This window comes from Salvelinus fontinalis, chromosome 5 (genome assembly GCF_029448725.1).
Source record: "Salvelinus fontinalis isolate EN_2023a chromosome 5, ASM2944872v1, whole genome shotgun sequence".
Lineage (NCBI taxonomy): Eukaryota > Metazoa > Chordata > Actinopteri > Salmoniformes > Salmonidae > Salvelinus > Salvelinus fontinalis.
In genome coordinates this window covers 65,859,957-65,872,822 of record NC_074669.1, presented here as the reverse complement: position 1 = coordinate 65,872,822, position 12,866 = coordinate 65,859,957, and the positions used below count along the sequence as shown (strand labels likewise).

General features: G+C 49.8%; 1 protein-coding gene across 1 annotated transcript in view; it reads right to left on the bottom strand.

Moving 5' to 3' along the window:
* Positions 1-12,831, bottom strand: part of naf1 (nuclear assembly factor 1 homolog (S. cerevisiae)) — a 39,856-nt gene extending 27,025 nt beyond the window's left edge. The window contains exons 1-2 of the mRNA XM_055924180.1: positions 12,715-12,831; positions 770-1,366 (exon numbers count right to left, since the gene is read on the bottom strand). Coding sequence (XP_055780155.1) covers positions 770-1,339 — 570 coding nt within the window. The 5' untranslated portion in view covers positions 1,340-1,366; positions 12,715-12,831. The remainder of the gene's footprint in view (positions 1-769; positions 1,367-12,714) is intronic.
* Positions 12,832-12,866: the final 35 nt, after the last annotated feature.

The window sequence follows — 12,866 nt, the reverse complement described above, 5'->3', positions numbered from 1 at the left end:
ACACAAACACACATCATTTTCATGTGAATACGACGCTAATTTTATTTTTACTCACATGAAGTTCTGAATTCCCAGAGTAGAGGTCAGGGGTTAGAGAGAGGTCAGGGGTTAGAGAGAGGCATCAGGGGTTAGAGAGAGGCATCAGGGGTTAGAGAGAGGTCAGGGGTGAGAGAGAGGTCAGGGGTTAGAGAGAGGTCAGGGGTTAGAGAGAGGCATCAGGGGTTAGAGAGAGGTCAGGGGTTAGAGAGAGGTCAGGGGTTAGAGAGAGGCGTCAGGGGTTAGAGAGAGGTCAGGGGTGAGAGAGAGGTCAGGGGTTAGAGAGAGGTCAGGGGTTAGAGAGAGGTCAGGGGTTAGAGAGAGGCATCAGGGGTTAGAGAGAGGTCAGGGGTGAGAGAGAGGTCAGGGGTTAGAGAGAGGTCAGGGGTTAGAGAGAGGCATCAGGGGTTAGAGAGAGGCATCAGGGGTTAGAGAGAGGTCAGGGGTTAGAGAGAGGTCAGGGGATAGAGAGAGGTGCCAGGGGTTAGAGAGGCGCCAGGGGTTAGAGAGAGAGGTCAGGGGTTAGAGAGAGAGGCGCCAGGGGTTAGAGAGAGGTCAGGGGTTAGAGAGAGGTCAGGGGTTAGAGAGAGGTCAGGGGTTAGAGAGAGGCGTCAGGGGTTAGAGAGAGGCGTCAGGGGTTAGAGAGAGGTCAGGGGTTAGAGAGAGGTCAGGGGTTAGAGAGAGGCATCAGGGGTTAGAGAGAGATCAGGGGTTAGAGAGAGGTCAGGGGTACCTCAGGCAGGGTCTCGTCCAGGGTTTTGATGGCACAGGGTTTCCTTGCCCGACTGAAGCCTTCATCATCATCATCTTCTTCATCTGCCTGACCTAACACAACAGCCAGCGTCACACCGGAAGAAGAGGAGTCCGAATCACTGTCTGAGGAGGAGCTGCTGCCGTCCCGCTGGTCCCTGACACACACACCGTCCTGTAACGTCAGCAGTACCTGGGGAGGGTCCTGGGGGAGGTCCTGAGAGAGATCATGGGGAAGGTCCTGAGAGAGATCATGGGGGAGGTCCTGGGGGAGATGTGTGTGTGTGGTTCCGTCTCCCAGCTCGGAGCTCGAGACAGAGTTCAGATTCTCTGTAACCTCCATCTCCTCTGCTCCTCCTCCCGTTAACTCTCCCGGTAAACGGCTGTCTGAGGTCACGGAGGTCAGTCCCTGAGGTTCTGTCTCAGCTGTGCATCCGTCCTCCAGGTGCTCGGTGCCGGTACCGTCGTTAGGTTCCAGTTCCTCTCCGTGTGTCTCCGCTGAGCTCTGCAGAACCTCCGGTACCACAGCCGTCTCCTCTGGTTGGGCCTCCATCCCGTTACTGGGTAGAGACTATGACACCTGGGGACAAAGACACCACAACTCCAATCAACTGGGTAATAGTCACTAGGAACCACACGGAGCGGACGCTAAGAGACACCACAACTCCAATCAACTGGGTAATAGTCACTAGGAACCACACGGAGCGGACGCTAAGAGACACCACAACTCCAATCAACTGGGTAATAGTCACTAGGAACCACACGGAGCGGACGCTAAGAGACACCACAACTCCAATCAACTGGGTAATAGTCACTAGGAACCACACGGAGCGGACGCTAAGAGACACCACAACTCCAATCAACTGGGTAATAGTCACTAGGAACTACACGGAGCGGACGCTAAGAGACACCACAACTCCAATCAACTGGGTAATAGTCACTAGGAACCACACGGAGCGGACGCTAAGAGACACCACAACTCCAATCAACTGGGTAATAGTCACTAGGAACCACACGGAGCGGACGCTAAGAGACACCACAACTCCAATCAACTGGGTAATAGTCACTAGGAACCACACGGAGCGGACGCTAAGAGACACCACAACTCCAATCAACTGGGTAATAGTCACTAGGAACCACACGGAGCGGACGCTAAGAGACACCACAACTCCAATCAACTGGGTAATAGTCACTAGGAACCACACGGAGCGGACGCTAAGAGACACCACAACTCCAATCAACTGGGTAATAGTCACTAGGAACCACACGGAGCGGACGCTAAGAGACACCACAACTCCAATCAACTGGGTAATAGTCACTAGGAACCACACGGAGCGGACGCTAAGAGACACCACAACTCCAATCAACTGGGTAATAGTCACTAGGAACCACACGGAGCGGACGCTACGAGACACCACAACTCCAATCAACTGGGTAATAGTCACTAGGAACCACACGGAGCGGACGCTAAGAGACGCCACAACTCCAATCAACTGGGTAATAGTCACTAGGAACCACACGGAGCGGACGCTAAGAGACACCACAACTCCAATCAACTGGGTAATAGTCACTAGGAACCACACGGCGCGGACGCTAAGAGACACCACAACTCCAATCAACTGGGTAATAGTCACTAGGAACCACACGGAGCGGACGCTAAGAGACACCACAACTCCAATCAACTGGGTAATAGTCACTAGGAACCACACGGAGCGGACGCTAAGAGACACCACAACTCCAATCAACTGGGTAATAGTCACTAGGAACCACACGGAGCGGACGCTAAGAGACACCACAACTCCAATCAACTGGGTAATAGTCACTAGGAACCACACGGAGCGGACGCTAAGAGACACCACAACTCCAATCAACTGGGTAATAGTCACTAGGAACCACACGGCGCGGACGCTAAGAGACACCACAACTCCAATCAACTGGGTAATAGTCACTAGGAACCACACGGAGCGGACGCTAAGAGACACCACAACTCCAATCAACTGGGTAATAGTCACTAGGAACCACACGGAGCGGACGCTAAGAGACACCACAACTCCAATCAACTGGGTAATAGTCACTAGGAACCACACGGAGCGGACGCTAAGAGACACCACAACTCCAATCAACTGGGTAATAGTCACTAGGAACCACACGGAGCGGACGCTAAGAGACACCACAACTCCAATCAACTGGGTAATAGTCACTAGGAACCACACGGAGCGGACGCTAAGAGACACCACAACTCCAATCAACTGGGTAATAGTCACTAGGAACCACACGGAGCGGACGCTAAGAGACACCACAACTCCAATCAACTGGGTAATAGTCACTAGGAACCACACGGAGCGGACGCTAAGAGACACCACAACTCCAATCAACTGGGTAATAGTCACTAGGAACCACACGGAGCGGACGCTAAGAGACACCACAACTCCAATCAACTGGGTAATAGTCACTAGGAACCACACGGAGCGGACGCTAAGAGACACCACAACTCCAATCAACTGGGTAATAGTCACTAGGAACCACACGGAGCGGACGCTAAGAGACACCACAACTCCAATCAACTGGGTAATAGTCACTAGGAACCACACGGAGCGGACGCTACGAGACACCACAACTCCAATCAACTGGGTAATAGTCACTAGGAACCACACGGAGCGGACGCTACGAGACACCACAACTCCAATCAACTGGGTAATAGTCACTAGGAACCACACGGAGCGGACGCTAAGAGACACCACAACTCCAATCAACTGGGTAATAGTCACTAGGAACCACACGGAGCGGACGCTAAGAGACACCACAACTCCAATCAACTGGGTAATAGTCACTAGGAACCACACGGAGCGGACGCTAAGAGACACCACAACTCCAATCAACTGGGTAATAGTCACTAGGAACCACACGGAGCGGACGCTAAGAGACACCACAACTCCAATCAACTGGGTAATAGTCACTAGGAACCACACGGAGCGGACGCTAAGAGACACCACAACTCCAATCAACTGGGTAATAGTCACTAGGAACCACACGGAGCGGACGCTAAGAGACACCACAACTCCAATCAACTGGGTAATAGTCACTAGGAACCACACGGAGCGGACGCTAAGAGACACCACAACTCCAATCAACTGGGTAATAGTCACTAGGAACCACACGGAACGGACGCTAAGAGACACCACAACTCCAATCAACTGGGTAATAGTCACTAGGAACCACACGGAGCGGACGCTAAGAGACACCACAACTCCAATCAACTGGGTAATAGTCACTAGGAACCACACGGAGCGGACGCTAAGAGACACCACAACTCCAATCAACTGGGTAATAGTCACTAGGAACCACACGGAGCGGACGCTAAGAGACACCACAACTCCAATCAACTGGGTAATAGTCACTAGGAACCACACGGAGCGGACGCTAAGAGACACCACAACTCCAATCAACTGGGTAATAGTCACTAGGAACCACACGGAGCGGACGCTAAGAGACACCACAACTCCAATCAACTGGGTAATAGTCACTAGGAACTACACGGAGCGGACGCTAAGAGACACCACAACTCCAATCAACTGGGTAATAGTCACTAGGAACCACACGGAGCGGACGCTACGAGACACCACAACTCCAATCAACTGGGTAATAGTCACTAGGAACCACACGGAGCGGACGCTAAGAGACACCACAACTCCAATCAACTGGGTAATAGTCACTAGGAACCACACGGAGCGGACGCTACGAGACACCACAACTCCAATCAACTGGGTAATAGTCACTAGGAACCACACGGAGCGGACGCTAAGAGACACCACAACTCCAATCAACTGGGTAATAGTCACTAGGAACCACACGGAGCGGACGCTAAGAGACACCACAACTCCAATCAACTGGGTAATAGTCACTAGGAACCACACGGAGCGGACGCTAAGAGACACCACAACTCCAATCAACTGGGTAATAGTCACTAGGAACCACACGGAGCGGACGCTAAGAGACACCACAACTCCAATCAACTGGGTAATAGTCACTAGGAACCACACGGAGCGGACGCTAAGAGACACCACAACTCCAATCAACTGGGTAATAGTCACTAGGAACCACACGGAGCGGACGCTAAGAGACACCACAACTCCAATCAACTGGGTAATAGTCACTAGGAACCACACGGAGCGGACGCTAAGAGACACCACAACTCCAATCAACTGGGTAATAGTCACTAGGAACCACACGGAGCGGACGCTAAGAGACACCACAACTCCAATCAACTGGGTAATAGTCACTAGGAACCACACGGAGCGGACGCTAAGAGACACCACAACTCCAATCAACTGGGTAATAGTCACTAGGAACCACACGGAGCGGACGCTAAGAGACACCACAACTCCAATCAACTGGGTAATAGTCACTAGGAACCACACGGAGCGGACGCTACGAGACACCACAACTCCAATCAACTGGGTAATAGTCACTAGGAACCACACGGAGCGGACGCTAAGAGACACCACAACTCCAATCAACTGGGTAATAGTCACTAGGAACCACACGGAGCGGACGCTACGAGACACCACAACTCCAATCAACTGGGTAATAGTCACTAGGAACCACACGGAGCGGACGCTAAGAGACACCACAACTCCAATCAACTGGGTAATAGTCACTAGGAACCACACGGAGCGGACGCTAAGAGACACCACAACTCCAATCAACTGGGTAATAGTCACTAGGAACCACACGGAACGGACGCTAAGAGACACCACAACTCCAATCAACTGGGTAATAGTCACTAGGAACCACACGGAGCGGACGCTAAGAGACACCACAACTCCAATCAACTGGGTAATAGTCACTAGGAACCACACGGAGCGGACGCTAAGAGACACCACAACTCCAATCAACTGGGTAATAGTCACTAGGAACCACACGGAGCGGACGCTAAGAGACACCACAACTCCAATCAACTGGGTAATAGTCACTAGGAACCACACGGAGCGGACGCTAAGAGACACCACAACTCCAATCAACTGGGTAATAGTCACTAGGAACCACACGGAGCGGACGCTAAGAGACACCACAACTCCAATCAACTGGGTAATAGTCACTAGGAACCACACGGAGCGGACGCTAAGAGACACCACAACTCCAATCAACTGGGTAATAGTCACTAGGAACCACACGGAGCGGACGCTAAGAGACACCACAACTCCAATCAACTGGGTAATAGTCACTAGGAACCACACGGAGCGGACGCTAAGAGACACCACAACTCCAATCAACTGGGTAATAGTCACTAGGAACCACACGGAACGGACGCTAAGAGACACCACAACTCCAATCAACTGGGTAATAGTCACTAGGAACCACACGGAGCGGACGCTAAGAGACACCACAACTCCAATCAACTGGGTAATAGTCACTAGGAACCACACGGAGCGGACGCTAAGAGACACCACAACTCCAATCAACTGGGTAATAGTCACTAGGAACCACACGGAGCGGACGCTAAGAGACACCACAACTCCAATCAACTGGGTAATAGTCACTAGGAACCACACGGAGCGGACGCTAAGAGACACCACAACTCCAATCAACTGGGTAATAGTCACTAGGAACCACACGGAGCGGACGCTAAGAGACACCACAACTCCAATCAACTGGGTAATAGTCACTAGGAACCACACGGAGCGGACGCTAAGAGACACCACAACTCCAATCAACTGGGTAATAGTCACTAGGAACCACACGGAGCGGACGCTACGAGACACCACAACTCCAATCAACTGGGTAATAGTCACTAGGAACCACACGGAGCGGACGCTAAGAGACACCACAACTCCAATCAACTGGGTAATAGTCACTAGGAACCACACGGAGCGGACGCTACGAGACACCACAACTCCAATCAACTGGGTAATAGTCACTAGGAACCACACGGAGCGGACGCTAAGAGACACCACAACTCCAATCAACTGGGTAATAGTCACTAGGAACCACACGGAGCGGACGCTAAGAGACACCACAACTCCAATCAACTGGGTAATAGTCACTAGGAACCACACGGAGCGGACGCTAAGAGACACCACAACTCCAATCAACTGGGTAATAGTCACTAGGAACCACACGGAGCGGACGCTAAGAGACACCACAACTCCAATCAACTGGGTAATAGTCACTAGGAACCACACGGAGCGGACGCTAAGAGACACCACAACTCCAATCAACTGGGTAATAGTCACTAGGAACCACACGGAGCGGACGCTAAGAGACACCACAACTCCAATCAACTGGGTAATAGTCACTAGGAACCACACGGAGCGGACGCTAAGAGACACCACAACTCCAATCAACTGGGTAATAGTCACTAGGAACCACACGGAGCGGACGCTAAGAGACACCACAACTCCAATCAACTGGGTAATAGTCACTAGGAACCACACGGAGCGGACGCTAAGAGACACCACAACTCCAATCAACTGGGTAATAGTCACTAGGAACCACACGGAGCGGACGCTAAGAGACACCACAACTCCAATCAACTGGGTAATAGTCACTAGGAACCACACGGAGCGGACGCTAAGAGACACCACAACTCCAATCAACTGGGTAATAGTCACTAGGAACCACACGGAGCGGACGCTAAGAGACACCACAACTCCAATCAACTGGGTAATAGTCACTAGGAACCACACGGAGCGGACGCTAAGAGACACCACAACTCCAATCAACTGGGTAATAGTCACTAGGAACCACACGGAGCGGACGCTACGAGACACCACAACTCCAATCAACTGGGTAATAGTCACTAGGAACCACACGGAGCGGACGCTAAGAGACACCACAACTCCAATCAACTGGGTAATAGTCACTAGGAACCACACGGAGCGGACGCTAAGAGACACCACAACTCCAATCAACTGGGTAATAGTCACTAGGAACCACACGGAGCGGACGCTAAGAGACACCACAACTCCAATCAACTGGGTAATAGTCACTAGGAACCACACGGAGCGGACGCTAAGAGACACCACAACTCCAATCAACTGGGTAATAGTCACTAGGAACCACACGGAGCGGACGCTAAGAGACACCACAACTCCAATCAACTGGGTAATAGTCACTAGGAACCACACGGAGCGGACGCTAAGAGACACCACAACTCCAATCAACTGGGTAATAGTCACTAGGAACCACACGGAGCGGACGCTAAGAGACGCCACAACTCCAATCAACTGGGTAATAGTCACTAGGAACCACACGGAGCGGACGCTAAGAGACACCACAACTCCAATCAACTGGGTAATAGTCACTAGGAACCACACGGAGCGGACGCTAAGAGACACCACAACTCCAATCAACTGGGTAATAGTCACTAGGAACCACACGGAGCGGACGCTAAGAGACGCCACAACTCCAATCAACTGGGTAATAGTCACTAGGAACCACACGGAGCGGACGCTAAGAGACACCACAACTCCAATCAACTGGGTAATAGTCACTAGGAACCACACGGAGCGGACGCTAAGAGACACCACAACTCCAATCAACTGGGTAATAGTCACTAGGAACCACACGGAGCGGACGCTACACTTTTGGGGGGGTGGGGGGTGGATTGTTACCTATGTGAAGCTAGCCACAATAATGATTAGCCACAAGTAATTTGCGGTTCGTATTCAAAATAAATGTCCTCCATTGAAACTGATGCAAAAACGGATACAAATAGTGAAATAATGCCATAATTGGACTAGACAATAGTAAACGTCCAATAGGACTATTCAATACGTCCAATAGACTGACTGGGCTAATAAGGCTCATTACACACTGGCTTCAACGTCCTGCAGTAAGGGCTATGACCTCAATACGTCCAATAGGCTGACTGGGCTAATAAGGCTCATTACACACTGGCTTCAACGTCCTGCACTAAGGGCTATGACCTCAATACGTCCAATAGGCTGACTGGGCTAATAAGACTCATTACACACTGGCTTCAACGTCCTGCACTAAGGGCTATGACCTCAATACGTCCAATAGGCTGACTGGGCTAATAAGACTCATTACACACTGGCTTCAACGTCCTGCAGTAAGGGCTATGACCTCAATACGTCCAATAGGCTGACTGGGCTAATAAGACTCATTACACACTGGCTTCAACGTCCTGCAGTAAGGGCTATGACCTCAATACGTCCAATAGGCTGACTGGGCTAATAAGACTCATTACACACTGGCTTCAACGTCCTGCAGTAAGGGCTATGACCTCAATACGTCCAATAGGCTGACTGGGCTAATAAGACTCATTACACACTGGCTTCAACGTCCTGCAGTAAGGGCTATGACCTCAATACGTCCAATAGGCTGACTGGGCTAATAAGACTCATTACACACTGGCTTCAACGTCCTGCAGTAAGGGCTATGACCTCAATACGTCCAATAGGCTGACTGGGCTAATAAGGCTCATTACACACTGGCTTCAACGTCCTGCAGTAAGGGCTATGACCTCAATACGTCCAATAGGCTGACTGGGCTAATAAAACTCATTACACACTGGCTTCAACGTCCTGCAGTAAGGGCTATGACCTCAATACGTCCAATAGGCTGACTGGGCTAATAAAACTCATTACACACTGGCTTCAACGTCCTGCACTAAGGGCTATGACCTCAATACGTCCAATAGGCTGACTGGGCTAATAAGACTCATTACACACTAGTTAGTCTACGTCCTGCAGTAAGGGATATGACCTCAATACGTGTAAAAACTCTTTGGAATTGTAATCTGTGGACGTCACCGAGTAGGCTGATACCCCATTTCATGGGTGACACTATAGGTAAGGCTGTACAGGTCTTATAGGTTATGCCTCCAATGTAATTCTAAACTCTAATACATTCACAGTGGGATTCCAACGATTGGTTTTACTGTTTTGTCTAATTCATTATTATTGTACTTCTTTTTAAGTTATGTAACAACATTCCAAACGTGTTTAGTATCATCTAGTCTACGTATGGTATTATTTCCACTGTTTGTATCCGTTTCAATGGGTCTACTTTATTTTTAAGGTGAACTACAAATTCCACTATTGTGGCTAAATGGCTTCACAGAGGTTAGATTATTCTCCATGCGCCCCTGATTCAGAATATAGTCATGGCATGTTGGTTCAATCAGAGGAGGCTGCTGGGGAGAGGATAGAGCATAATAATGGCTGGAACCAATCAGAGGAGGCTGCTGAGGAGAGGACAGTCCATAATAATGACTGGAACCAATCAGAGGAGGCTGCTGAGGAGAAGACAGATCATAATAATGGCTGTAACCAATCAGAGGAGGCTGCTGAGAGGACAGCTCATAATAATGGCTGGAACCAATCAGAGGAGGCTGCTGAGGAGAGGACAGTCCATAATAATGACTGGAACCAATCAGAGGAGGCTGCTGAGGAGAGGACAGATCATAATAATGGCTGGAACCAATCAGAGGAGGCTGCTGAGGGGAGGACAGCTCATAATAATGGCTGGAACCAATCAGAGGAGGCTGCTGACGAGAGGACAGCTCATAATAATGACTGTAACCAATCAGAGGAGGCTGCTGACGAGAGGACAGATCATAATAATGGCTGGAACCAATCAGAGGAGGCTGCTGAGGAGAGGACAGCTCATAATAATGGCTGTAACCAATCAGTGGAGGCTGCTGAGAGGACAGCTCATAATAATGGCTGTAACCAATCAGAGGAGGCTGCTGAGGAGAGGACGGATCATAATAATGGCTGGAACCAATCAGAGGAGGCTGCTGAGGAGAGGACAGATCATAATAACGGCTGGAACCAATCAGAGGAGGCTGCTGACGAGAGGACAGATCATAATAATGGCTGGAACCAATCAGAGGAGGCTGCTGACGAGAGGACAGATCATAATAATGGCTGGAACCAATCAGAGGAGGCTGCTGGGAGGACAGCTCATAATAATGGCTGGAACCAATCAGAGGAGGCTGCTGAGAGGACAGCTCATAATAATAGCTGGAACCAATCAGTGGAGGCTGCTGAGAGGACAGCTCATAATAATGGCTGTAACCAATCAGAGGAGGCTGCTGAGGAGAGGACGGATCATAATAATGGCTGGAACCAATCAGAGGAGGCTGCTGAGGAGAGGACAGATCATAATAACGGCTGGAACCAATCAGAGGAGGCTGCTGACGAGAGGACAGATCATAATAATGGCTGGACCAATCAGAGGAGGCTGCTGAGAGGACAGCTCATAATAATGGCTGGACCAATCAGAGGAGGCTGCTGAGGAGAGGACAGCTCATAATAATGGCTGGAACCAATCAGAGGAGGCTGCTGACGAGAGGACAGATCATAATAATGGCTGGAACCAATCAGAGGAGGCTGCTGAGGGGAGGACAGCTCATAATAATGGCTGGAACCAATCAGAGGAGGCTGCTGAGAGGACAGCTCATAATAATGGCTGGACCAATCAGAGGAGGCTGCTGAGGAGAGGACAGCTCATAATAATGGCTGGAACCAATCAGAGGAGGCTGCTGATGAGAGGACAGATCATAATAATGGCTGGAACCAATCAGAGGAGGCTGCTGGGAGGACAGCTCATAATAATGGCTGGAACCAATCAGAGGAGGCTGCTGAGAGGACAGCTCATAATAATGGCTGGACCAATCAGAGGAGGCTGCTGAGGAGAGGACAGATCATAATAATGGCTGGAACCAATCAGAGGAGGCTGCTGAGGAGAGGACAGATCATAATAATGGCTGGAACCAATCAGAGGAGGCTGCTGAGGAGAGGACAGATCATAATAATGGCTGGAACCAATCAGAGGAGGCTGCTGAGGAGAGGACAGATCATAATAATGGCTGGAACCAATCAGAGGAGGCTGCTGAGGAGAGGACAGCTCATAATAATGGCTGGAACCAATCAGAGGAGGCTGCTGAGAGGACAGATCATAATAATGGCTGGAACCAATCAGTGGAGGCTGCTGGGGAGAGGACAGATCATAATAATGGCTGGAACCAATCAGAGGAGGCTGCTGAGGAGAGGACAGCTCATAATAATGGCTGGAACCAATCAGAGGAGGCTGCTGAGGAGAGGACGGATCATAATAATGGCTGGAACCAATCAGAGGAGGCTGCTGAGGAGAGGACGGATCATAATAACGGCTGGAACCAATCAGAGGAGGCTGCTGAGGAGAGGACAGATCATAATAACGGCTGGAACCAATCAGAGGAGGCTGCTGAGGAGAGGACAGATCATAATAATGGCTGTAACAGAGCTAATGGTACGGCATCAATCACCTGGAAACCATGTGTTACATTTGATACCATTCCACCAATGGTACCAGCCATTACCACGAACCCGTCCTCCCCAATAAGGTGCCACCAACATCCTGTGGGTTCAATATCACTTGAGGAGAGAATATCCACCGAATATAAAACACTTTTACCTTGGTCAATTACCCTGCCCCATTGGTTACTTTCAGGTATTATCTAACTTTAGAACTAGCTGGATAGTTAGTCTACCAGCCATATCTATGAAAACGGTTTACAACCAGAGTTCATAACACACAAGTTAGCTAGTCCACTAGTTACAACAGTTATGTAGCTTGGTTGCTAACGTTAGCTAGTCCACTAGTTACAACAGTTATGTAGCTTGGTTGCTAACGTTAGCTAGTCCACTAGTTACAACAGTTATGTAGCTTGGTTGCTAACGTTAGCTAGTCCACTAGTTACAACAGTTATGTAGCTTGGTTGCTAACGTTAGCTAGTCCACTAGTTACAACAGTTATGTAGCTTGGTTGCTAGGCATTCTCAGAACCAGATAACGTTAGTCGGCTTTTTAAATTATCTTTGGTATTGTATCGCCAATTCTGTATTATACCGGTGACATTATTACAATGTTGTTTATCATATTGCAAACGTGTAACGTTAGATGAAGATGGACTTACGTTAAAGTAGTTAAGGCTACAAAGTTGTCTCAGCAGTCTGCTCTCTGCTACTCTCAGTAACGTTACTCTGCTGTCTGCAACCGCTGAGCTGTTCGCAACACGTTTTGATTCGGAAACAACGTGGTCTTGTTGTCTTCCGGGTTGTGGAACCT